At 37.0% G+C, this 27,285-nt stretch overlaps 2 protein-coding genes across 8 annotated transcripts in view; both read left to right on the forward strand.

The window, feature by feature from the left end:
• FGD6 (FYVE, RhoGEF and PH domain containing 6) overlaps positions 1-13,073 on the forward strand; it is a 101,367-nt gene extending 88,294 nt beyond the window's left edge. The window contains exons 15-21 of one of the 2 annotated variants that reach the window (XM_063074939.1): positions 1,776-1,878; positions 2,372-2,518; positions 3,565-3,667; positions 5,401-5,528; positions 9,510-9,638; positions 10,428-10,576; positions 12,894-13,073. In XM_063074939.1, coding sequence (XP_062931009.1) covers positions 1,776-1,878; positions 2,372-2,518; positions 3,565-3,667; positions 5,401-5,528; positions 9,510-9,638; positions 10,428-10,576; positions 12,894-12,930 — 796 coding nt within the window. In that variant the 3' untranslated portion in view covers positions 12,931-13,073. Of the gene's footprint in view, positions 1-1,775; positions 1,879-2,371; positions 2,519-3,564; positions 3,668-5,400; positions 5,529-9,509; positions 9,639-10,427; positions 10,577-12,893 lie in introns of those variants that run through there. The other variant, XM_063074940.1, reaches the window with a different exon arrangement.
• Positions 10,553-27,285, forward strand: part of NR2C1 (nuclear receptor subfamily 2 group C member 1) — a 56,155-nt gene continuing 39,422 nt past the window's right edge. The window contains exon 1 of one of the 6 annotated variants that reach the window (XM_063074946.1): positions 10,553-10,576. The gene's annotated coding sequence lies outside the window, so the exon portion shown is untranslated. Of the gene's footprint in view, positions 10,577-19,239; positions 19,404-19,708; positions 20,083-20,670; positions 20,692-27,285 lie in introns of those variants that run through there. The other 5 variants (XM_063074943.1, XM_063074942.1, XM_063074945.1 and 2 more) reach the window with 5 other exon arrangements.

The raw sequence follows: 27,285 nt of genomic DNA on the forward strand, positions 1-27,285 counted from the left end.
AGAGAACACGAAGAGGCTGGCAGTGACCTGGTGGTGAAGGGTTCAGTCCTTAACTACACTTAGGCTTGATACCAGCTTATCACTTGATAGCCTGTTGTCTGTAAAGCAAATGATCTAACATTGCTAATCCTTCGTTTTCTTATCTGTAAATGGTGATGGTGGGTGGTGATGTTGTAGTGGGGGGTAAGATCCAATATATATTCCCTGGGATAGCTGTAAGGATGAGACGTGATGACATTTGCAAAGCATTTAGCACAGTTGGCTGACATGTAGTACCTATTAAATGGTAGCTGGTTTTATCAGTAATGCTAGAATGGTAGAGGTAAATGAGGCAGGTTTTGTTTGGTTTAGAAAGGGGTTTCTTTTTTATTTTGTTCCTTGTATATAATGAAAATTTGAGAAATATACTAGTTTTTAAATTTTCTTTGTAAACTGGATTTCTACCTTTTTATATCCATATCAATGAATATTCTAAATGGTACTCAGCTATTTAGTAGGGAGGTACATTCCTGAGAATGATTATTATGGGGAAGGTGAATGGTTTTTATGTATCTTCTTGTCCTGCTCTGGATTCTTCAAAATATAGCAACATATGCCTACTATGTACCATTATTAATGATATAATTATTTATTTTAAAAATATTATTTAAAAGTTTGAATGTGCTTCAAATTAGAGTGAATAATACAGTGAACTGCATATTCAATCAACCAAACTCAAAAATCAAGATATTCCCATCAATTTTTCTGCTTTGCCATTGTCTAAGTTATTTTAAAACAAATTGCAGATATCAGGTCATTTTACTCCTACATACTATGTGTCTCTAAAAAAAAATAGACATTTTCTCACATAGTCACAATCCCATTATAATGTATTTTATTGTATTATGATGGAGTTTTAAATTGATTATTAAAATCTCTCTTTCTCTCTCTCCTTTTCCCTCCCTCCCTCTCTCTCCATATATATGTATATATTTATTTATAAACCTAAAATATGTCTCTCAGTTTTGAATATGCAAAACAAATTTAAACAATGGTTTCATAAACATGCTGATACCAGTAATGATTCAGAGTTATCCCAGAGTTTTGGGGAAAAGGTGTAGTTGTAAAAACTCAGAACAAGAATACCCTTTTCTGAACAGGCTTTCCTCTGTTTTGGCCCATTCCCAGCTAGAGTTGAATTGCTGCTATCTCCTTATGAGCTGGGGTGGGGACAGAAAACTGTGTGGGCTAAATAGAAGAGCTCTAACAATTGCAGGCTATTTCCCACTCCTTCAACATCTGTTTTATGACACTAAAAATATGTTCCCTTTACACTACTGCCCTTTTTAGAAAATTTTGATAATATTTAGTAATCTAAAGATATTTAGTATTCTGTGCTATAAATTGGTATTTGAAACTTGATTCCTTGGAATATTTTTAAACTCTAGGGTTATGTCTTAGGAAACTCCATGGTTATATAAATAATCATAATTATTAATTGAGTGACTATCCCTTAAACCAACAAAAATACTTCCAAATTTAGGAGACTTAAAAAGCTATTTAATAGAAAGCAGTACTTTTGGAAAGAAAAAAAACATTGTATTTGCTAAAATGTCATGGGTTCTCTATTGCCTGCTCTGATTATTTGTTCACATAAACCTCAGAGCTGCTGCTTTTGACTAGTATTGTTGGAGGGTGTTGAGATCTGTTGCCATGGGAGAAGGAAAAGAAGTAAGAAAAAGGCAAAGAATAAAAGCTGACATCTGGTTGATGGAACCTTCTTTTGCCCCTAACAGTTCTGCCACAGAAAGGGATGAATGGCTCGAAGCCATTTCCAGGTCAATAGAAGAGCATGCCAAGAAAAGAATCACCTTCTGTCCTAGTAGGAGTCTGGATGAGGTATTGTCTTTGTCACCTTATTTTTTTCCAGTGCATTTTAAACAGGTTTTACCTTAAAGAAACATTTCGCAGGGGTTTGGAAAAGCAACATATGTTTCAGAGAACAATTGGAGGTATGTGTCTCATCTCAAAGCTAAACGTTGATCCTTCTAGGAATGTCTAAGGGCAAGTCTGTGATAGCATATAGTGTATTCATATTTTTTCCTAGTTATAATACTTCATCATAGAAAATTTAGAAATTATAAAGTAGTTTAAGGAAGAAACTAATCAGGTGTCATTCACTATCACAGACATCTTTTTAAATTAGTTTTGCATTAAAGGATTTTTTTTATGTAGTTCATCTTAATATCCTGAGCACATGAAAAATATAATAGCCCATATTTCATCCCACATCCTTAATGATACTGTGAGACGCCACTGCCAAATAAAAAGGCTTGATTCTGTAGCAGGCAGTGCCTAATGGAGATGATCAGAAGTCATTCCTCTCCTGCAGGCAGACTCAGAAAATAAAGAGGAAGTTAGTCCCCTTGGATCTAAGGCTCCCATCTGGATTCCTGATACCAGAGCCACAATGTGTATGATCTGCACAAGTGAATTTACATTGACCTGGAGACGACACCACTGCCGGGCCTGCGGAAAGGTTGGAGAGGAAAATACCATCTCCCTTGTGATTTTTACTATCTCTAGGCTCTACATAGTAAGGAAGCATATCCCCCGCATAATCCATTGCAGAAAAAAAATTACACACCCACAAAATAGTGGTGATGAAAAATATGGATGATGTGTTCTCTAGATATGCAGGGGTGGATGGAATCTTGTTAGGGAACTTCTCCCCTCCCACCCCAAAGTTACTTTAGAATGTCAGTAATAGGTAACTCTCATTCAAAAATAAAAACTAACACAGGTTTCAGTCTGTTACTGGCCAGCTGCCAACAAAAAATAAAAATAAAAAAACAAACTAACAAATCCAAAATTAAATAGACTCACATTTTAGAGCTAATTATTGAAACTAGATAATAAGTATCTAGATGGTATTTAGTAGGGGGAACTTTCATAGTTGAAGTTATTCCTAGTGAAGTTGCTAAGCCTTGATGCCCTCATTAGTAAATGAGCATGGTAACAATGACATCAAAGTTAATCTAAAAATTAAATGAGGTCCTATTTAGAGAGCATTTCGTACAGGGCCAGGTACTCGATAGAAAAGCAGAGAAGTGGTCATTGCTGCAGTAGTGATGATGGTTATGATGACAACAATGATGATCAATACAGCTAACAGAATTTAATTGCTTGCCATGCACTGTTCTAAACATTTTGCATATATTAATTCCTTTACTATATCATTATCTTTTTTTTTTTTTTTTTTGGCAGCTGACTGGTATGGGAATCTGAACCCTTGACCTTGGTATTATAAGTCTGTGCTCTAACTAACTGACCTAACTGGCTAGCCTTTACTATATTATTTTATGTAGTAAGCACTCAGCAATAATCTGTGGACTTTCCATCGTTCAAGTGTGGGTCTGTGCATTAATTCACTCCATGCCCAAACTCCATAGTTAATATTGAGACTAAGTGAGATTCAGTGACTATGAAACGGTTTCATAAAGTGGATAGCACTATAAATTGTAACATACCGTATGGTTTGAAACAAAAGTCATTCTAAATGAGATAATTTCAATGTGTTTTCAGATTGTGTGCCAAGCTTGTTCATCAAATAAGCATGGCTTAGATTACCTGAAAAACCAACCAGCAAGAGTATGTGAACATTGTTTCCAAGAACTGCAGAAATTGGGTAATATATAAATAAAGATTTAACCAAAAATTCCTTTATTCCACAGATGCTTTCACACACCCTTCTGAAAGAGTCATCGTTGGTGCATTAGCATTATGATTGTTGATTCTTGCCTCAAAATTTGTATTAAGCTTCCTTAACTCATATTTTGTGGTAATTCCACGAGCGGTTGGACAGAAATTTGTTTTTACCCTGTGAAAAAGGTTTTGCTAAGAAAACTAATTGACTGTGGAAATATAATTACAGGGTGAAATGTTTAAAACAATTGAAAAAGTTTAACTTGCAAGTAATTTTGAATTTTCTAGTTTCACACAACAATGTGCTCATTACAAATCATCTATCTATAAGGTAATCCTCTATGAAAATATACTAGGTGGCACTTTGACTAATTCTAGTCACTTGGACTGATTAAGTGAAGTTTTATTGTACATCTGAATGTGCAGCTTTTTGACCAAATACAAAATGATACTTCGTATCTTCCTACTCATTATTTGCAGGTATCCTACATTTAAAGTGAATGCAATAATAATAATAATGATTATAATAAAGTGAATGCAGCTAGCAAGGCTGCACAAGTCTATATTTTGTGAAGGGCTCTTTAGTTAAATTCCTGAAACCTATAGGTTCTAAATTTTAAAAAGTCTGTCCTTCATTTCTATGAAGAATAGCTTTTCATTAGCAAATAGTAATAGCTCAGTGAATAAAACTAGGTGACATGCTATTTCAGAATCTATACATTTATGCATGAATAGTTTATTGTATACATTTTCCAAAAAGACACATCCATGTATTCCTTTGCCAGCCTTTCTGTTCCTCACTTAGTTGTCTGGGTATATAGTATAAAGTGTGAACACTCAAAATTCATCTTTGAATCCTTCCTCATTACACACACTTATTTGGTCAGTAAATCTTGTCAGTTTTATCTCTGAAAATCTGTCTGTGTCTTGATTTCTCCATCTCAGCCCTAATAAGGCCTTTATTTTCTCTTCTGGACTACTGTGATAATCTCCTAGCAGGTTTTCCTGCTGTAAATCCCTTCTCCTTGCTACTTCCAGGTTTATTTTTCTAAATTTAAATTGTTCGTGTCACTCCCCAACCTAAAAAGCCAAAACAACAGTCCAGGTACCTTAGAACCAGCCCTTTTTTCCCCAGCCTCAGTATTCTGTTCCCCAAATAGGTGATCTAATGTCACCCTTCTCTGCCTTTGCTCATGCTGTCTGTGTACACTGTTCTTTCTCCTCGTTTTTACCTGGCAAACTCCTACTTAGGCCTTAGTGGCCAACTTAAACATCTCAGTCTCTTCCCAGCTTTCCCTGAATCTCTCGGTCAGTGTTAACTACTTCCTCACCTGTGTCCTGTAGCTTCTTTTCTAGTACTTTGTTCATTGTAATGTTACTATTTGATCTAGTATCTAGACACTGAAAAACATTAGTTTTTTTTTTTTTTTTTTTTTTTAAGTTGGTAGTACCTTCACATGGATCAGAATTCTAGGGACATAAAAGGGTAATCCTTTTACATGGTTTAAAGTTCAAAAAATATAAAATCTATGTAATGGAAAGTCTTCCTCCCCTCACCTCCCACCCGTCTATCTTTTTTCCCCAGTGCCATCAGTGACATCAGTTTCTTGAGTGTCCTTTCACGGATATTTTATGTAACAATGCTTATGGAGTTGAATTAAATTGAATTGCAGAATGCTTACCGTAGGCTACATTAATGTACCTGATTTGTTTTAGATGACCAGCACTCTCCTAAGATTGGATCTCCTGGAAATCACAAATCTCCTTCAAGTGCCTTATCATCAGTCTTACATAGTATTCCATCAGGGAGGAAACAAAAGAAAATCCCAGCTGCTCTTAAAGAAGTAAGTGTTTCCATTAAACTTGTAATGTGATAGAGGCTGAATTATTCATGTGCTTATAATACACTGTTTTTCTTTCATGTAGGAAGATGTCATTTCCTACTACTATTAAGATATGAATTTTAATACTGGTGATGGATGTGGCTTGATGCCTCACAACCTTGCTTGGTCTTCCTTATGACCTGAGTCATTTAGAAATTAGCTGCTGAAAGATTTAGAGAACATTTTATAGCAATGATAAAAAGTAAAGATAAGTTGGACACATGTTAATTTTTTAAAACTACTTTGAGGAGGCCCTTTATCACAGTGAAATCTGTATAGTATTTTGGCATTTTGCTGGTCTGCATGGTTTGTTATTTGTAGGTATTGGTTGGTTATGTGAAACCGATAGCACTGATAGTAGGCTGTCTTTCTCTTAGATTGAAAAAAAATTTTTTTAACAGTTGTTATAGCCTGCATGCTTAGACCTGCCAGTGGCACAATCCACAGGCATTGTTGTTATCCTATCCCAGTTCCTCAAATTCAAGTGTCAGAGCAGACAGCATTGTCATTCTGGCCATTCCCATTATGATTAGTTTATTAATTAGATTCACCTGTGCTAATTTTCTTGCATAGGGTTTTTAATTTAGTTCTCTTGCTTAGTTACTGTGGAGGTGAAGCAAACATCTGTAAAAATTTGACTGAGATCATGATTCTTATTAAAATTAAGAGTATATTCCCAGTTGAAATAATATGAAGTGAATTATAGCCAATTTTTTTTTTCTTTCTTTTTTTGGCCCTTCGCCTTGGTGTTGTAACACGACACTAACCAATTGAGCTAACCAGTTAGCCCTATAGTCAATCTTAGAACATAGTAAGAATAGGACTTACAGTTCTACTTGCCAAGTTTTATATGAAACTGTTAAGCCAGTTTAGTGAGCACCTCTGAACTATTTCTTCCATCCCTCAATTTCTAAACCTAAATCTGCATTCACAATTTTTGAAGTTCTTAATCAACTGAAATGGTTCTCAGTTCCCTGTGTTTTCACATCTCCACACTGATGTCACAGTTTCGAAATATAACTCTTACCATTTACTCCCCTCTTTAGTTGAAACTCCACAGCATTGGTTACAAAACTCTTTACTGTGTAGACTAGACTCAGTCTAACTCCAATCCCATTTTGTACATCTTTCCACCCAGCCACACAAACAGGTCTTCCACTTCAAATTTCTGCTTCTTGATTGCAACCATTTCTTCCTTTACTCCACTGGTTCTCAAAGTGTGAGGGCTTATTGAACTACTTCTTTACAGTCAGACTGGAGAAATTAATATGTCTAGTTAAGTGTTATAGTAGTCAAAGTATAGTGTTCTCCTTGGGATGATATGTTTTTTTATTTTTTGTTTTTAATTGAGGTGATGTTCACATAACATAAAATTAACCGTTTTAAAGTATACAATTCAGTGGTATTAAGTGTGCTCAGAATGTTGTAAAACTACCATATCTTTCTAGTTACAAAACTTTTTCATCACCCCATAAAAAACACCCTGTACCCATTAAGTAATCAGTCCCATTTTCCCCTCCCGACAACCCCTGGTAACTTCTAATCTGCTTTCTGTTTCTCTGGAGTTGCCTATTCTGGATATATCATATAAAAGGAATCATACAGTATGTGATCTTTGTGTCTGCCTTCTTTCACTTAGCACAATGTTTTCAAGGCTCATTGAAATTATATTATGTGTTAATACTTTGTTTCTTTTTATGTTTGAATAATACTCCATTATATGTATATACCACAATATATTCATTCATCCCTTGATGGACATTTGGGTTGTTTCCACCTTTTGGATATTATGAATAATGCTGCTATAAACATTCATATACAAATTTCTGTGTGGACCTATGTTTTCATTTATCTTGGGTATACACCTAGGAGTAGAAAATAAGCTCCTCTTTTTTAGAATTACATTCAGAGCCTTAGTACAGTCAGTAATAGCAGATTGTATCTCTTGTGTTGGATTTGATTTCCTTTTTAAATAATCAAATCATTGGAAGAAAAGTTTTGTGAATCGATTAGGTGATGAAGTTGGTTAATACCAATTTTATTTTCAAAGATAATAGAGGACTATTCATGGCTATTCAGCATTATGATCTTGTGTGGCTAATAAACTGATTCTAAAATATTCTAAAGGAGAAAGGTAATATATTTTGAGCAATGTTAGTAACACTTATGTAAGTGTAGAGTAGTATCACAGCTTAAGTATATTTTAAGCAAAGTCTCATTTGAATGTTCAATATTCTAGTTGCTTTTTTCAAAATTACTTGGTAGTCTTTTATAAGGATGTATTGCTTTATGCAAATCTACTTTCACTTAACAAATATTTCTAATTTAATGTTAGATCTTAAACTTTCCACTAAGTATAAATTCTTTTCATGAAATTTATAAGAAATTAATACAACTCATCAATTAATACATGATTAAATATATACTTTTAAAATTCACAGCAACCACCTGTGTTAGTTTTCTATTGCTGTATAACAGAATACCACAAACTTAGTGGCTTAAAACAACATATATTTATTATCTCAGCAGTCCAGGCATGGCTAAGCTGGGACCTCTACAGGGCTCTAATCAATGTAGTAGCCAGTATTGAGTCCTTACCTGGAGGACTGACTGGGGAAGGGTCTGCTTCCAAGCTCATTTGTTGCATTCATGAGATTGAGGGCCCTGGCTTCTTCCTAGCTTTTGGCTGGAGGTTGCCCTCAGCTCCTTGTCATGTGGGCCTCCTAATGTGGCTGCTTACTTCTTCCAAGACAGCAGGAAAGTCTCTAGCACCACTATTCTAGCAACATAGAGTCTTATATAAAGTAGCATAATCATGGAAGTGACATCCCATCACCTTCACCAAATTCTCTTAAACGCAAGTCACAGGTCCTATCCATACTCCAGAGGAGGAGACTGGACAACAGTGTGACTCTCAAGGGCAAGGTTCTTGGGAAGCCACCTTAAGAGTCTGCCCACCACAACACTAATAAGGCAAATCCTCAACATTTTTTTTCTCTCTAGTCTCTTGGGTTTTTTTTCTATGTTTAAAAAAAATTGAATTGGCAGATTATAATTATTAAAAGCTTACTGTCTTTTTGCATAGAGATTAAAACACTTTCAACCTTTTATGAAACAAAAATAAGCTGCTTTTCTTTCAGACCGAAATTTGGAGAGCAATGACTGATCCTTAAAATCGCCTCCATCAATAGTAGGATTTTTGGCTGGCGGGTTAGCTCAGTTGGTTAAAGTGCTGCCTTGTAAACAGCAAGGTCAAGGGTTTGGATCCCTGTACTGGCCAGCTGCCAAAAAAAAAAAGAATTTTCTATTTACTATTCTGTTGATATGGTTTTTAGAAAAAAACTATCTCAGGAACCAAGTTAAAGGTTTAAATAATTCTCCCTAATACCCCAAAATAAGAAGAGCAATAGGGCCGGCCTGTGGCTCACTTGGGAGAGTGTGGTGCTGATAACACCAAGGCCATGGGTTCAGATCCTATATAGGGATGGCCGGTTCGCTCACTGGCTGAGCGTGGTGCTGACAACAATAAGCCAAGGGTTGAGATCCCATTACTAGTCATCTTTTTAAAAAAAAAAGAAGAGCAATAGACAACATATACAGTTCCAGAAACGCAGCTTTAGAAAAGCATTTTAGGCTTTCAGAATTATTTTTCTTCTCCTGCCAACCCTGAAAACATAGATGAACCCACAAAGAAACACATACACAAACACATGCAAGCACAGGTAAACCAGGTAAAATTACACAATTGCTTCTAAAAGAATCATGTTAATAGCAGTATTCAATTTTTACAGTAGCAGACTTTGAAAATATATGATTTTATTCTGAAACATTCTATTATTGTTATGATTATTACTTTCAGCACCTAATAATCACAAGCAATTTTGTTGTTTTTTAAAATTTGTTTAAAAACTATTAAACTATGTTTGGGGCTTGCTTATCTAGGTATCAGCAAACACAGAAGATTCTTCTATGAGTGGCTACTTGTACAGATCAAAGGGCAATAAAAAACCTTGGAAACACTTGTGGTTTGTCATAAAAAATAAAGTATTATATACATATGCTGCAAGTGAGGTAAGATCTGAAATCTACAGATGAATAATTCGGGAATCTTGTTTTGTAATGCCAACTGGAAATAATTATAGTATTTTAAAAACCTGTTTGTTTTGCAAGGGTTTTTTTGCTTTGCTTTTGGAGGGCGGAGGTGTTGTTGCTGTTAATATGAACAGTGTTCTTGCTTTGTCCCTGGAGAGATCTTACTCAGATGTGTTAGGAATTTTCCATAGTATTAAAATGCAGGAAATTTTGGTGATATGTAATTACATATGATATGTGACTACTAACTACTTCACTAAAGGCAAAGCTCCTTATCCTTTCTGCAAAGCTCTCTTTGGTGACACTCCCTTGACTATCATCAGATTTCTGGCTACTTACTCTAATTCTATCCTTTTCTGCTATCTGATCACCCTGTCGTCTTATGAAAACCACTGCTCTAGGGTCCATGCTTTTCCTCACTACTCAGTGGGATCTGGGTAAATCACCACTTAGCTTTCTGAGCTATGTTTTCTGCATCCATAAAATGAAAGTAATATAATCACCTACCTTCCTTGGTTGTAGTAAAAATAATGTGAAATTCAATGGATGCAAGCCTGTTGAAAACTGTCTAGCACAGTGTCTGGCACACAGAGTAGATGGGGAGGAGGTGGCTCAATAAATATTGTTGAAAAATGATTAAGTTGTTAGGATTGTTGTTTTATATGTGTGTGCATGAAATTAAATGAGAACTATATAGATCAAGAATTCTCAAACCAGAATTTTGTCTCAATCTAAAAACCTATCTCCATTTGTATGTTTTTAAATTAGGATGTGGCAGCTTTGGAGAGTCAACCTTTATTAGGATTCACTGTTATTCAAGTCAAAGATGAGAATTCAGAATCTAAAGTATTTCAATTACTGCACAAAAACATGTTATTTTATGTATTCAAAGCAGATGATGCTCACTCAGCTCAGAAGTAAGTAATTTAGACATATTTTTCTTTCATACATGAGAGTTCAAGTTTTTATTTTAAATGATTGGTTTTAAAATTACCTACTTTTAAGGCATGGGACAACTCAGAATTTAAATCAGAGATCTAAATTAGGATGACCTAACATATTCAAAGTCTTCAGAATTGTTTTCAAGAGAAGGCAAGGGTATCTGGAATATTTTCAGGAGGCAAAGGGGAAAAGAAAATAGGTAATCCTGTCCAGAGTATTTGTCTACACATGACCTCAGAGGAGGCAGCGCGATGCTGCTCTGCTGAAGGGAAGGGAGGGAAGATGAGACATTTGACCTCTCTTTCAGTGAGGGCAAGAATCTTCCCTTGAAACATTCCAGGACTTTGGCAATCCAATGGTTCAATTGTGCCATGGAACAGCAGGAGTTTAAACAGCTGCTTGCTAACTTAGTTCTTTGGGAAAAAAGGTCAAACACATTAAGAGGCTCCCATGCTGTTCCCAGTGACTGAGTGAAGGAAATGGATACGAGTTTAGATGGTAAAGGCTGAAACAGTCTATTCAAAATTCCAACAAGAATCTTTATTTAGATGTTATGAGGTTGAGTAACATAGAAATGCATATCTCCGTTTGTGAAATCAAGAGCCCTTCTGAACAAAATAGTTCAGTTCACCTCTCTCTCATTTGATTTTTTCTTTGGCCTCATAAAATATCTGTTTTTGTTTTCAGTAAGAGGTGTTCATGTTTTCTCAATGGGCTTAATATCCAGTGGACTAGATGAAGGTAAAAAAGAATGCTTTGAGTAAGCAAGCCTTGTAGTTTCTTAGGGAAGTTAGCCTTAAAGTACCAGAATTACATATGTTCCTGAATACCAACCAGGTACAATGTTACCAACACTCTATAAGACTTTTTTTTTTTTTCCCTAGTCTATTTTAGGATATCCAGCAGTGTATAGCTGTTCTTCCAAATAATTACTTTTGGATACTAAAGAATATTTTTTTTTTGGTCTCAATTTTTTTTTCTTGTAAAAATTACTTAGACAAAATAGTAATTGCCCTAAGATTCTGACAGATATTATCTTTCTCATAATTTTCATCTGTATTCATCACCAAACTGATAAAAATTATTGCTTTTCAATATATATCACCCTTTGCTTATATCATCAAGTTGACAAGATGGAAATGCCATCAGGAGAGAATTAAGTATAATTGGGTGACAGAAATCAGCTTACTTATAATTTAGAATTGATCCAAGCTAAATTATGTTTCTCTTTGAGGCTATTAATATCATATGGGTTTCTTTTGTTGTACATGACAGAATATTAAAATGTGTTAATGTTAGTGGAAAATTTGGGGGCTTTTTAACAGCTTGCTATCATGGTATAACATATGCTATTTGCATTCAAAATTTAAATGTTTGAGAAAACTCTGTTCTTGATGTTTGAGCTGAATCTGTTACAGGCTGATTTTACTAATTAAATTGAGTGATTTCAAATGTTCATATTCCCTAGACTCTTTTCTTTTTCTTTCTTTATTTTATTTTTTATTTTTTTGGCAGCTGGCTGGTACAGGAATCCACACCCTTGACCTTGGTGTTACTTATCTCTTTTCTTTACATAAAATACTACTGTAAGAAATTACATTTCAGTCAGAAAAGGAAAAAATAATTAAGTTCAGAAGCAATTAACACTACTAGGGAGGAAAAAGAGACTACCCCCGTGTCTTCTGAATAATCGCAGCTGTGTATACTGTCAGATAAAACTTTATTTTGAGACTAAATAATTTTGGAAAGACTTCTATGAAACTTTGAGAAGCTTTTGTATTGCATGCTAAATTTTGATCAACTGGGAGTGGACTAGATGCTAGATTCCTTTTAACAGAAAATACTAGAACAGGTCTGGAGTAGGGAGTATACAAGGAAACTTTAGTTGGTAGAGTTAAGGGAGTAGGAGACAGGGACAGAGCTAGTGTTCCTAAAAGCACTGAGTCAGAATACCAGGTAAGGGAAAAAAGGAGTTGTAATAAAGGCCTCTGCTGATATATCCACTTCCAAAACGCATTAAATGGGAGCGTCAGGACTTCATAAAACTTTTATACATGAAATGGTCCCTTCCTCATGCCTCAGAAATAAGAGACACAATTTGCAGGCCAAATTTTGAACTAAATTACCAAATAAAGGGTAGTTCCACATATACAGAATTCGAGTTTGCTACAGGAAAGGTCTGAAATATGCTGTCAGGGTATCAGGTCCACAGGCCCAGCTGTTATCTGTATCGTATTCACATATATCAGATGATTGGATTTTACAAATCTAACAGATTTCTCTCATCGATAGGTGGATGGAAGCATTTCAGGAAGGCACAATATTGTAGCAGTACTGGTCTCTTCTCTTCTGTGATTCTAAGGAGGTGGGATTTCATCAGAATGGAGTAAATGCAATTCAAAAAATTTTATAAAAATGAACACTGCCACGATAAATCCAACCAAACTCTTCATCAGATATAAGAAATTATTTTATTAGGTATAAGAAGTTTTTTAAAATGTTTTTTTCATGTATGTTATTTATTAAAATATTGATGTTTACTTAATGGTCAGAATTATTTCTGAGACTCACACTGAATTCTAAAGTACCGTTTCTTTAGAGACCAGACAACTTATCTTAATACTGTATACTGAATTAACTGCTTGTGACACAGTCTCCACTGTTTCTCTACCTTACATTGTAATATTCGCACTAGTGATAAATCTTTATAAGTAAAAAACACATATCAAGGAGCAAATTTCTATGTGGTGCTTGGTTTCGAAATGATTATAAAACTGCTGATAAAAAAACGCATGTCTATGAGTCAGTAAATTTAGATGAGTTTTTGTCTCTTTAATGGAAAAACATATGGCCAGCTTCTACCTCAGTAACTGTGAAATGAAATTCTAGTAAATAATCTTAAGGATTTCTACTGTTATTTACCTCTTTTGGCATGAGTTTATATTCCATCAAAGAATTATAAGCAAAAATCTGAATTTTTTGTTAACTGTGAGTAGGAATGAAGGTATTTTCATTTGTAGAGGGACAGATACAAATAATCAACTATAGACTTTTCAATAAGTCCAAGCTTTTTTTTACAGCTACAATTCAACAAAAACATTAAAAAAAAATTTTTTTAACAGCAAAATATGGCAAGCATTGTATTACTTAATATCCCCTGCTACTGTAAAAGTTCTGAGCCCAAGTCAGTGGTGGTATTTGTATCTAAAATGAATGTTACATTTCCTATAATATTGTGTTTTAAAAAATGAACTGGAATTACCATGTCAGAAAAGCACAAATTCTAAGCCGTATTAAGTGAAATTGTATAGTGTTCATTTTCTAAAGGTCTTTAACATTTTGGGATATGTCCTCCCTGGTAATTAAAAAAAAAAAAAAAAAAAAAATCCTTTTTTTAACCACTGTCAATGCACTTCATTAGGAAAGACTTATAATCATAATTCTGGTGCAGTTATTGTTTAACATATGAACTACTACCTTGTACATAGAATTGTTGATTAGCTGAAGAAAAATGAAATTAACACTGTGATTAAAGTCATTCCTGGTGTTCATAACATACATTTTACTGACATGAGTTTCAACTATAAATTATCTTAAAAAGGCACAGTTATCCATAGAATATTTCATTAAAGTGTACAAGAATTTTCCTTTCTGCTTCTATATAAAGGATTTCCTAATTCAGTAGCCCAAGAGAGTTACTGAGTGCCTTAGTGAAGATTCTTGAATGCTCTTTGCTGCAGCACCAGAGTCCCTGCTAGATCTAGAGTTGGCTGCTATAGTTATTTCTGGCTATTTCTTGCTGTGGAATAATTTCAAACTGTTGCAGCCTCACACGCAATCCTCCTATGCTGGCTCCCAAATCTTTCTTCACCACAGGTAAACTAATATTTCTTTGCAGCTCGCTTTATTTTAATCAAGATTGCATAAATAAGGTTTCCATGTTAAAATCTCTGCAGTTTTTAGCGTATCCTTTTTGGAGGCCAACATTATGCCTTATAAAATGTTTCCTTCTGCTGCAGTAAGTCTGGCATTTAACAAGACATCAAGTTTTGGGGGGTTCTTCCCCCTCATCTTGAACTCTAAGCTTTCTGAATACAAAGTTTGGCCTATGCCTCAGACTCGAAAAAATAACAGCCAGGCTATTCTATCTTGCAACATCTGGCTGAATCAAGAACCAGTTCTAAATAAATCTAAAGAGAGAGAGAAAAGAAACCTGGCACAAACTTAGTGAAAAGTTTTTTTCATACATGTGAAATTCATGTATGATTGTATTAGCTATTGGCTTAACCTCATGGAAGGCTTTGGGAAGTATATAATGTAGCCTTTTGAAGAAACTATCAAATTATCCTTCTCAGATAAAGATGTTTTAAGTATGGAATAGTATTACATTCCCTAAACCACTTATTAGTCCTTCATAACTAAAGCTGATCAAATGTTACTTATTTAATCTGGCTCATTCAATGTCAACTGAGAACATAATTATATATGACTTGTTGTAAAACTACTTAAAAAATATCTCTTGATAGCTAGCTAACATTTTAGAGGAAAAAAATATTCGATGCAGTCTATAAGTGGGGAGAAAGTATAAATAGTATGTAGATCCCAGGAATACTATATTTATTAAACAGATACATGTGCTTTTGTCAAACCCTTTTTCAGGTGTCTCCTTTTATTCATGAAGAGGAGAGAGAAGCAGTTATAAGGCTAAGCTAAAAGGGTGCTGAAAATCACCTAGACGAGAGATCCCAGTCTGAACTAGGTGAGGGCTGGTTTTCTTAGCCAGTGTCCCCCATCCAGTGCTCTTCCTTTATCTGTGGCAGCTGTAAATGTAGAGGACCCACCAGAGTCCTAAGAAAATGAGAAAGGTCATCTTTGGCCTCATCCCATGTTTCTGAACCTCTTTCCAACCTCTTTTCCTCTGTTCTCTGATGTACCCAGCACCTTCCTCCTATTGTCCTTTATCTTCCCAAGATACTTCTCTCTTCTTTAACCAAAAGCTTGATTCTTTGAGTAGTTAGTAGCATTTCTTTAAATGAGATCATCAGACCAACCCTTGATTCATGCAAAGCTGTAGTGAAACAACTACGTGAGGATGAAATTTTACAGATAGATGCTCCTTGACTTATGATCGGGTTACGTCATGATAAACCCATCTTAAGTTGAAAATATCAACTTTCAACTTCATATTTTCAGTGTAGGATGTGTTTATCAGGATGTAACCCCATCATAAGTTGAGCCTACTGAATGCAGATTGCTTTTGCACCATCGTAAAGACACCATTGTAAAGTCAAAAACTCCTAAGTTGAACCATCATTAGCTGAAACCATCTGTATAGTTTTGTTAACCAAATGTATATTTTATATTTAGTTGGTAGAATATATCTAGAAATGGGGACAGCCTCCTACTTGGTAGTTTGGTACATTTTATCACAGCATATTTTGATATATCTTGGAGTGTGCTTCCATTATACTCAGTTTTTGAAAAGTTGGAGATCCATTGTGATCAAATGTAGTCACTAGGATTTCCAAAGAGGTAAATCCTATTTCTTTTATTGTACTGTACACTCCTTGAAGGCAGATACTGTATTATATCAGTTTTTCCCATGGCACATGGGTCTTTTAAGAGAAAATATTTGTTCAATTGAATAGAAGGTGAGAACAGGCATCTTGTTATCTACAACTCAAACACAGCCCCAAAATGCCTTCATTATAAATCAGATCTTAGACCTACTCTTTCCACTATCCTGCAAGGGCACATTTGCAACTACCTGTTGGATATACATGAGTCCTCAAACATTTTAAACTTTACGTGACTAAAACTCAACTCACTTTTTTCCCCTTCAAATCTATTTATTCTCTTCTGTAATAGAAAGACACAATTCAAGTCTCCAGAATCAGCCTCCCAGTCCCAACAACTCTCTGCAATTTCTCTTGTATCCTTCCATCCTCGCCCTCCTGGTGTTACTGCATAGCCCTGGCTCAGGAACGTCTTACCTCTTCCCAATGACTGCAATAACTTTTCTTCTAATTTCATTGCCTTCGTTGTGAAGTTTCATTTCAAACATTGCCAGAGCAATCTTCCTAAAGCATAGTTCCAATTTAATTTCATCTCTGCAACCTTCAGTGGCTTTTCCAATGGCTTGGTGTGGAACACTCCATCAGGTATCACACACTCCAGCTAACCCTAACCCAATTGACCTCTTTTCACAGTCTCCTTTTTTTTTTTTTTTTGAGGGAACACCACCCTTACAGGCCACCCCGTCTCTGCCTATTGATCCAAGACGTCTCTGTGACAGTTGATCTAGTCCTTCTTTCCCCTATTCCTTCAGACTAGATTGTTTCAATAGTGTTTAGTTCAGAAACAAACTTTCATATAGTGCTATCACATTCTGTCCTTGAGAACAACTAATCTTGTTCATTTGAGAGTCCCCCTGGGCCGCATCTGCCAGAACACTTCACATGCAGTGGATTGTTTGCTGAATTAAATTCTTTCATGTGGATCCTTCTGATTTTTGTGTGTGTGTGTGTGTGTGTGTAACTGCCTCCAATATACATATCATTCTCGAGCCTATGCCACTTCTAATGTCATTTTCTAAAGGAAAATCTTATTTGACTTTTTCCCCTATAAGGAAAGAGCTAAATAGTTCCTAGTAGGATTTCTTAAAAGTAAAGGTAATAGGAAATTTTCAAAAAGCTTAAATATCAAATTCCTTTTCCTTTCGCCTAGGGGGAAGGGATGAAGTGAGGCAACTTTCTTTTTTTTTTTTTTTTTTTTTCTTTTTTTTTTCTTTTTCGTGACCGGCAGTCAGCCAGTGAGTGTACCGGCCATTCCTATATAGGATCCAAACCCGCGGCCGCTGGGAGCGTCGCCACGCTCCCAGCGCAGCACCCTCCCGAGTGCGCCACAGGCTCGGCCCGCAACTTTCTCTTTTGTATGAGTTGATCATAGGATATAAGAACCAATCTTGAAATACTTTTTTTAATGACTTGTATTTCTAGAAACACTTTTTACTTAAAGTGGTAATAGTTTGTATCTTATTGTCCATATAAAGACACAGATCCTTTACAGATAAAAAATTAGCATTGTAAATATTGTTAATATGTATTATATTTATATAAAATAAATTTACTATAACATCTACTGTTGTGTGATGTCTTTTAAACCATACCTTTTTTTAGAGTCACATTTAAAGATGAACCTCATTGACTCCTCCCGAAGCATAATTAAGGGAGATTCTTCTTCACCCACAAATGATATTCCCAAAATGGCTTCTACTTCCAAGTTTTACTAAGACAATTTATTGGGATTCAAGTGAATTAACTGAATGGTAAGGGGTAAACACAAGCATTGCTGTAGGCATGCACAGTATGCATTGAGAATAGAGACAAGGTCTCAGATTGCCTTTTTCCATTGGACAGTGTACTTTCATAGCTTTCACCTTTGGAACCAGATTAAGGATATGGGGGAAAGGAAGGTGAGGGACTGCCTTAGAAACAAACCAGGGTTGGCTAGTTAGCTCAGTTGATTGGAGTGTGGTGTTACAACACCAAGGTCAATGGTTCAGATCCATATAACTGGCCAGCTGCCCCCCCCCAAAATAAAAAAACCAACAACCCAAACACACAACAAATGATGCAAAAAGGTAGGGGTGGACTTTTACAGGGAGAATGAGACATAAAGCATATTTCTATTTGTTGGGGAATGTTGTGTGCCCTTCTTCATTGTCTAGCTGCCTAGTTCCAGAAGGAAATGGCAGAGATTTTCTTGTTCCCAGTACACATTTTTCCTAATTGAATCCTTAGCTGCTTTTCTACACTGCTGGATACAATAAAAATTTCAAGGACCCCTTTTCTTAAAGACTAAATTCACAGTACCTTGCACGCAGGGCAGTTCTACCTGCCACACCTCACTGCCACAAGTGGCCACTGTGAGAAAATGATGTCCCATCAGTGCCCTTTCATTTCACAGATCTTTATTGACCAGCAGGCATTGTCCTGTGTGCTTGGGAATACACCAATGAACAAAACAGACAAAAACCAGCCTTGGGGGAACTTAACATTCTAGGGATTTTATTTTTGCTCCATTTAAGCCATTTAGTTTTACTCATCTACTACTGTAAGCCATTACTTACAATAGTTGATAAGTAAAACCTTGCCTTACTATGTATAATTCTATTTCAGCTATCGTTATAGTTAAGGGAAACTTAAATATCTAATTAGAATCTACCTAGATTGTGAGTTCTCTAATAAACTTTAGATTCTAAGAGAGCCTGTAACAGAGCCGTTTTCCAGAATTAGAAGTTGAACTAGCTTAAGCCATTAGGTTATTTATTATTACTTAAATCTGAAATGCTGGCTCAAAACTTCCTTTAACGACCACCTCTGGCAAACATGATGTCAAACGCGTGGCTTCTAGAAGTACTTGATCGGGAAGCGCAGCTCTGGCTGCGTAGTCCTCCTCCAAGCCGAAAGGGGGCAGTCGACTTTCACTGCCACGGCTCGGCTCCCCGGTCGCTCCACTCCACCCAGGGAACGTCACGACCTTCTCGCCGCTTCTCCACATCGCTAATGCGCAGGCGTGGGGGGTGCGCGAACCGCCGAGCCGAGGGAGGGGTCACGAACTCTGACCCCCCCACCAAATACACAAACCCGGAAACTCCCTCCCCCCCATCCCCCTCCCTTCAGCTTTCTTCAGCTTCTCCCCGAGAGCGCCCCCAGCCAGCAGCCGCCGCAGCGGGCCTGTCGGGGTCGGCGCCCGACGCTGGAGTTAGCGCGGCAGGGAGGTGCCGGTAAGAAGTACCAGGTGGGGAGACAAGCCGCCGAGGCGGGGGTGTCTCTTCATCCCAACGGTCAACGGACGCAGCCCCAGTGCGCTCCTACAGCCTATGGGCTTGGGCCGGCCTGGCCCGTCTGCCCGGTAGTGCGCGGTCGGAGGCTGGGGCTGGGCTGGGAGCGCAGAGAGTGGCCTGAGTGGCGGGGCCCGGGAGCGGCGGGGCGCGGGGACAGCCGGCAAGCGGCCGGGCGCGCACAACCGCCTCCTCCGCTGTGCCTCTGACCTTTCACCTACAGGAAAAGCTTCCGTCTCGGCGCCGCCGCCGCTTCCCCCGCCCCCGGGAGCCGTGCGCCGCGGTCTCGGGCCCTGGGGTCCGCAGGCCGCGCGTGAGGGGCCGACCCGAGTGGCCCGGGGGCGGAGGCCTGAGCTCCCTGCTCCCGGGGCGATTGCTAATTCTCGTGCTTACACTGGACGACCGTAATGCCCTCCACTTTCACTTTTTTTTTTTTTTAACACAACGGGCGAGGAGTATCGGCTGCCTTTGGACGTTTATCTGGAGGAAAAACAAATGGAACGGCCCTAGGTCCTCAGTGCACTGGGCACGCCCAACCTTCCAGTAGCTCTTTTGTTAAGAAACCTGCCTCCAACGCGTGCAAATATCATTTTATCAAATGCAGATGTTGCCAAATTATCCCGTAACCTTCAGTAAGTAAGTCAAACTAAAAAAAAAAAAAAAAGTAACTAGAAAAAAAGGAAAAAGACTTGAAATTAAGGTTTGTGTCCCTGGGAGTTGTAAATAGACTTTCAACTTTGAGGTTTTTTAACAATGCTGTGTGTTTGATTGATACACGATGTTTTTAAGTTTTGTTTATGTCTAATTGGTAGATCTGAAAAAGATATTTCTATTTATTATTAAAAAGTGGGTCACGTGACAGATAACTTCATCATTCTTTGTAGCAGCATTTCACACTCTCAGGAAGGATTTTGAGAGAGACACAAATTAATGGCAGCAAACATTCCCAAATTTCTACCTTTTGTATGACTGCCACACAAAGTGTATAATTCGTAACCTTGGGGAATAAAAGAGGGAAAAGAAACAGCATACAGTAAATAAATAATAGTATAAATATAATTCCCTGCCTTTTTCGAGTCTCAAGACACTACAGCCTCTTAATATCTTTTATGAACCCTCAGAAAAACGCACCTCTCCATTAAATTTTGCATGCAAAATTAGGAATTAACAAAAGTCTGTTCCTGAATCTACTACTGTGTAACCTCAGTATACACAGTAAATGCTGGACCCACCTAGAAAGATTGGGTAAGAAACTGTTTGAACTGAGTCTTAAGAGTCAGGTGGAATTTAAATGAGGGGGGAGGAGATTGGAATGGTATATTGGGTGTATTTGTCTGTTTCTATTGTTTATAACAAAAATACCTAAAATGTTTTGCTTACAGTTTCAGAGGCTGGGAAGTCTGCAGTGCAGGGAACACATCTGGTGAGAGTCTTGGTGGCAGCAGTGACCAAGGGGTCTCACATGGCAGAAATGGTGGAGCAGAGAAAGAAAGTCTTATGTGCTCTCCTTTTAAAGCCTTCATAACCATGCCACTGACCACCACTTTTAATCCATTCACTATAGCATGGTTCTGCAATCTAATCTACCTCTTCAAGGCCCCACCTGTCAATTACCATTATAGGATTTCCCACCCTCAAGAGTTACAGTGGGAATGAAGTTTCTAATATATGAACTTGTGGGGACACAATTCAATCAATCCACAACATTGGGGAATAAAGAGCATCCAGTTTAACCTGAACAGAGGACCCCTCTTGGGAGTGATAGGAGAGAAAATGAAAAAATGGGAAGTCAGATTATAAAGGAATTCTCCTTTGTGTCCACAGTGCCAGGCACTTTGTGGATGATTAGTAAATACTGAACTAATACCAGGAGAAGGGGTTAAAACTTTGTTCTTTGGCCTTTAAAGAGACATTGATGGTCTGAAGCAGGAAATATGGAGGTGATTCAGTTCTGTAAGCATCTTGAGAATTTACTTGTCTAAGCCCCTCTACCAGGTGCAGACACAAAGATGGCTTTTAATATACACAATGTTCCATATCTTAAATACACATTCAGGCACACCTTTGGCACCCAGGAGCACTGGGATTTCTTCCACACAAACGTTCTGGGAACAAATGATGATACAGGAAGGAGCACCCCTGTCTTTGCTCAAATGCAATGGAAGAGGTTGTGCCTTCAGAGCTCTTAGTTAATTTTTTCATCCCTTCAATAAAACAGTTCACAGCCTGAAAAAAAAAAGGAAAAGAAATATACATTCAGGAAACTCAGTTCTGGCAGTACCTGAAATTTTATCCTAAGGGATCTTAATTTAGGGCCCTTGGACTGGCAGCAGAAGGTTTTATGTACTCTTTGAAATTTAGCATATACCATTGCTTACAGTGAATGAACATGAACTTGTGTTTTTCTAGTGAGGGAAACCGTAACTTTTATCAGATTTTCAAGTGGACTCACCCCACCCTGCCCCCACCAAAAAAATGAGAGCTTTTTTTTTTTTTTTTTTTTTCTTTTTGGCAACTGGCCAGTACACGGATCCAAATTTTTTTTTTAAATTCTGGTCATGATCTGCTAAATTAATTTCCCCATCCATAAGTGGCTCACAACACAATTTGCAAAATACTGCTTAGTATGGAATATGACAGCCTAGCTTGAATTACATGAGTGGGACTGGATGGGATAGAATGGGAGGAGAGCAGATGTTGGGGAAAGAAAAAGAATTGTATCTGATATAGGCAGAGAATGAGTCAAAAAATAGCCTTAAATTTTTTAGTCTGGATGGGAGAAGGATGGCATCAGTGACAGAATACACATTTTTGCTATCTATTTCTGTGGAGATAAGATCAAGGTAAACCTGCAAAAGGAGATCAGGGCTAATAATGTAGGACTGTGTTTTGTGCATGTTGATTAGCTCTAGGAAGGACAGCATCCTTGTGCTGTTTGCTTTGCCCCTCAGGCTGGTAAAAATACTACTTATCCATCAGTGACTAACATATCTCTTCCATGAGGTTTTCTTAGACCTCATTCAGTGATTCCTCTTCTAAACTCCTCCTGTTCATTTATTGAGCATTTTGTTAATTCAGCTAATATTTGTGGAATAACTCTTACCTATAAGAGACTGTTAGCCATGGGTACAGGTATTTTCACTTACATTGAGTCTTTACAGCAACCTTTTGAAATAGATTGTATTGAATTTATTTTATTTGTGAGGAAACTGAGTGACTGACATATAATTACACATTTAGTAAGTAGTAAAAATGGGTTTGGAACTCTGATTTACAATTTGAAGTCTAGGACACTGTCTACCACCTGTATAAGTTCCCTACCGCCATTTTTCTCTATCACCCCTTCCTAGTTTGTTTCATAGAATTAAGCACAATTATTAATTTTTAAAAATCTGCTTTCTCACTAAAATATAAGCTCCATGAAGGAAAGATCTTTTCTGTCTTGTCTAGCAGTGCCTGATAAATAAGTTTCAGTAAATACTCTGAGTTAAGGTAAGAATAATAGGCACTAGAGGTTCATTGAAAAAAATTAGTTCATTGGAAAAGTACACAGTTCTTTTTCTCACAAGTCTTATAATGGTAGATGGGCATCTGTGCAAATAAGTTCAGGGAAGTGGCAGGGTACTTTAGAAGGTAAGGTGGTATTCTAGTCTAGTTTTGTGTTGCTCTAATGGAATACCTGGAACTGGGTAATATATAAAGAAAATGAAACATTGCTTACAGTTTCTGGGGCTGGGAGGTCTAAAGACCATCTGGTGGAGGCGGCAGGGACCCAGGGGTCTCACGTTGCAAGATGGTGGGAGCAGAGAGAGAGAGACAGACTCTCCTCTTCTTTTAAAGCCCTCAGAACCACGCCCCTGACCACCATTTTAAATCTATTCACTACTGCATGGTCCTACAATCCAATCACCTCTTCAAGGCTCCACCTTCCAATTACCATAATAGGATTTCTCCACCCTGTTAACAATCACAGTGGGGTCTAAGTTTCTAATACATAAAGCTTGGGGAACACAATTCAAGCTTCAATGAGTTTTGGGGGGACATAATTCAATCCACTACAGGTGAGTACAAGATACAGTGAGCTACAGATGAAGGAAAGCCTAATTTTCTGATTACAATTGTAAGTACTCATTCAAAAAGCATAAAGATAAAAATAAGTGGCCCCTCATTCTTTACCTAGAAAAATCACAGTTAACGTTTGTAAAGTGTTTACTCTTAGTCCTTGCATGTTGTTGCATAGTTAAAACCATGTTGTAAGTAAAATTTTGTTTCTTGCTTTTTACATTTAGTTTGTCATAGGTATTTTCTCTTAATCATTGTACATTTTTGCTATAACTGTTCATGATTTTAACTAACGTAATACCATGATCTACTTAAAATTCTCCTACTATTGTTTAATTTGTTTCTATATTTTTGTTCTTATAAATGATGTTGCAGATAGTATTTTTCTGCACAAATTTTTGTCCTAAAGAAAAAAATCTGGAAATGAAGATTTTCTTCTAGATACCTGGATGGCCTACTTCCTCACCTCCTTCAGGTCTTGGCTAAAATGTTTCTTTCTTGGGGAGGCCATCTCTGACCTCTTATTAAAAATTGCAAACTATTCCCCTCCCTCAGCATTTTCTGTTACTAATTCCTGCTCTATTTTTCTTCATTCCGCTTTTTACCATTTATTGATATATTTTACTTATTTATATGTTTTCTGTTTCACCCACCAAAATACAGACTTCACAAGGGGAAAGTATGTTTGTTTCAATACTTTCTGCTGTATCCCCCTCACCTAGAAAAAGCACTCAACAAATATTTATTTAATGGAAAAGTATTGAATAAATTATTGGGTCAATGAGTTGAACATTTTTTAGGCTCTAAATACACACTGGCAAATTACTTTTCTAGGAAGGTTATAACAGCTTAGCTTTCTACCAACAGTCTGTAAAGAATGCCTGTTTTGCCTCATCTTTGGAGTTAAATTTAGTCTTGGAAAATATGTATTAATCTAGTGATTCTCTGCCATTCATGTTAGAGAACTATTGACAAAGACATGGAAGCATGAACAACATGGTAAATTCAAGGAATTACAAATAATGTATGTACTTAGAATGTAAGGTTTAACACGTGACACCTCAAATCCTATAGATAAAGTGAAGGCTTTGAAGAATATTAAGAGGAAAAGTAATATTAAATCTGTATGTTAAAAGAATCTGGCTGCAAAATATTAAAGTAGCAATTAGGTAAATGGTATTAGACAAGAAACTTGGGACTAGAATGGTTATAGTTTGGACTGTCCTTGTGGTCACAAGTCACGCATGTTGATGGCAGGAAAGGGACATCACTCTGTCAAAATTCTCAATGAGTGGTGGTACTGGAACAGAAGTTACTGAATGACAATAAAGCCATTAGAAACTATGGTGTGACTGGCTTACTGATTCCCTTTTCAATTCTTTAATTGTCTTTAGAAAACATTCAAAACTATGTCTCTTTTTCCTATTACTGAATTCCCTTTCAAAAGCCTCCTCCTATTAGCTTTTCCTTTAAAGCTAGGAATAAAATTTGGACTGGTAATCCAAAACTAATTTGATTTTTTTTTTTTTTTTTTAAAGATGACCTTTATTTGGATCCTACATAGGGGTGGCCGGTGCGCTCAGTGGCTGAGTGTGGCGCTGACAACACTGTGCCAATCAGAATCCATTACCAGGATTTTTAAATCGGGTTTAGAGAAGATTACTTTTACTTTCCTGATGCTTTACTACAAAGTTGAAAATAAGGAGCCTCATGGAGGAAGCTAAGAATAGAGACAGGGAAATTCCTGACAGCATCTGAGACCCTAGCTCCAGTTTTTCCCCAGGTCAGCTCTACCACTGTCCTAGCAATGTATATTTCCTCTTCCCCTCTGCTGGTTTTTGTTTTGTTTTGCTTTTTGCTTAAACTAGTATTTGAGCTTTTGTTACAAAGTGACTGATATACTTATAAATACCTGCTTCCATGCCAAACACCTATTTAATTCTCAGTTTCATTATTTTTCCCTTACCAGTTTTTTAATTTGTCTACCAAAGTGAGAGATACTATCCTCTGGAAATTTCTGAATTTAATAAAACAATGAATTTAGATAGGATTTTTAATTAATTTAGATAAATTGCCTCTTTTGTAAATAGTGAAAATTTGTTTAAATGAACAGGATTGTAAGATGTATTTAAATTATTTCATAGGTTTATGTACATATAAATATTATATTCATTGATAGTTTGGGAAGGGAAATAGATAATGATGAAAATAGGTTTATAGATTTGACTTTGCCTTCCTAGATCTGAATCTTAACATAATGAGTTGGCTTGATGGACATTCAACAAGCTTTACAGATAGAATACAATAAGTACTTGGGGGTCAATGGAAGATATGTTTTGTTGGGCAGGGGTAAAAAAGGGGAAAGGTTTTTCTTAATCTGCCTTTCTAGCCTGAATCTGTTTTACAAATTCCTCTTGTTCCTGTTTTGCTCCATACAAATTGAGTTGTACAATAAGTGAAGCAAATATTCTAAGAACTTTTCCCTGATTCTTCTTTCGCTAACCAGTTATCCTTTTCCCACACTTTCAGTTCCTCTCCTTGGATGTAGTCATTGTAACCATTTTCTTATGTGTCCTTCAAGGTATAGTTTTTCTTGTCTCCAGGTAGCATTTTAAAGCTTTGTTTATATAGAACTTGCACAATTCTCATTAGATTTATGCAAGTGTTATGGGCTGAATTGTTTCCTCCCCAAATTTATGTGTTGAAGTCCTAACCCCCAGCACCTCAGAACATGACTGTATTTGGAGAAGGTAAGGCCTTTTAAAGAGATAACTGAGGTAAAATGAAGTTCTTAGGGCGGGCCCTAATCCAGTATGACTGGTCTCCTTACAAGAAGAGAAAATTGTGACAGACTCTCAGAGGAAAGACTGTGTGAAGACATAAGGAGAAGGCAGCCATCTAAGAGCCAAGGAGAGAGACCTCAGAAAAAGCCAACCTTGCCATACCTTGATCTCAAGCTTCTAGCCTCTAAAATTATTAGAAAATAATTTTTTGTTGTTGAAGCCATCCCGTCTATAGTACTTTGTAGCCCTAGCAAACCAATACAGACTTTAGTACCATGAAGTTGGGTGCTACTGGAACAAATACCTAAACGTTTGAAACTTGGTAAAGAGTATATTACTGAACCCAAGTTCAGCTGCCTGCCCTGTACAAAAACTGTGGCTTGTCTCTCAAAAATCTGTTACAGAACCCAGGGCTGCCTGCCCCAAACAAAAGCAACTTTAAAGTCAAATTGTTGGTAGAATAGGAAGTCAGCTTTTATTCAGAAATACCAGTGACCTGAGGAGAGATCTTGCTTCTGGGTGGCAACAGCGTAGCTTTATTGATGTCTTCTTTGGTTTCTCAGGTCTGGATAGTAGTGTCTCATGGCAAGTTTGCATCTCCTGGAAACTGGAAGGCTGACTGGAAAACATCTTTGCATTTATGTAAATAATATCATCTTGGGGCTGGCCAGTTAGCTCAGTTGGTTAGAGCAAGGTCAAGGGTTTGGATCCCCATACTGGCCAGACACCAAAAAAAAGCACAGTTTGTAAATAATATCATCTTGCCCGATAACCAAGGTTCAAAATACCAAATAACCGTGGGAAAAGAGAGAACTCAGAGAAATACATGCTAAGAAAAAAAAACTGCCTTTTAAAAACTAGAGCCCATGCAGTTTTAGATCCAAACATGGATGGCTTCAGTCTTGTTCACTACAACAAGTAGAGGCTGGAAGAGTCTAGAGGTGCATGCTAGAAAAAGGCTAAGATTATCTTGAGGAGACTGCTGATAGAAACA

The sequence above is a fragment of the Cynocephalus volans genome, chromosome 12, assembly GCF_027409185.1.
Source record: "Cynocephalus volans isolate mCynVol1 chromosome 12, mCynVol1.pri, whole genome shotgun sequence".
NCBI lineage: Eukaryota > Metazoa > Chordata > Mammalia > Dermoptera > Cynocephalidae > Cynocephalus > Cynocephalus volans.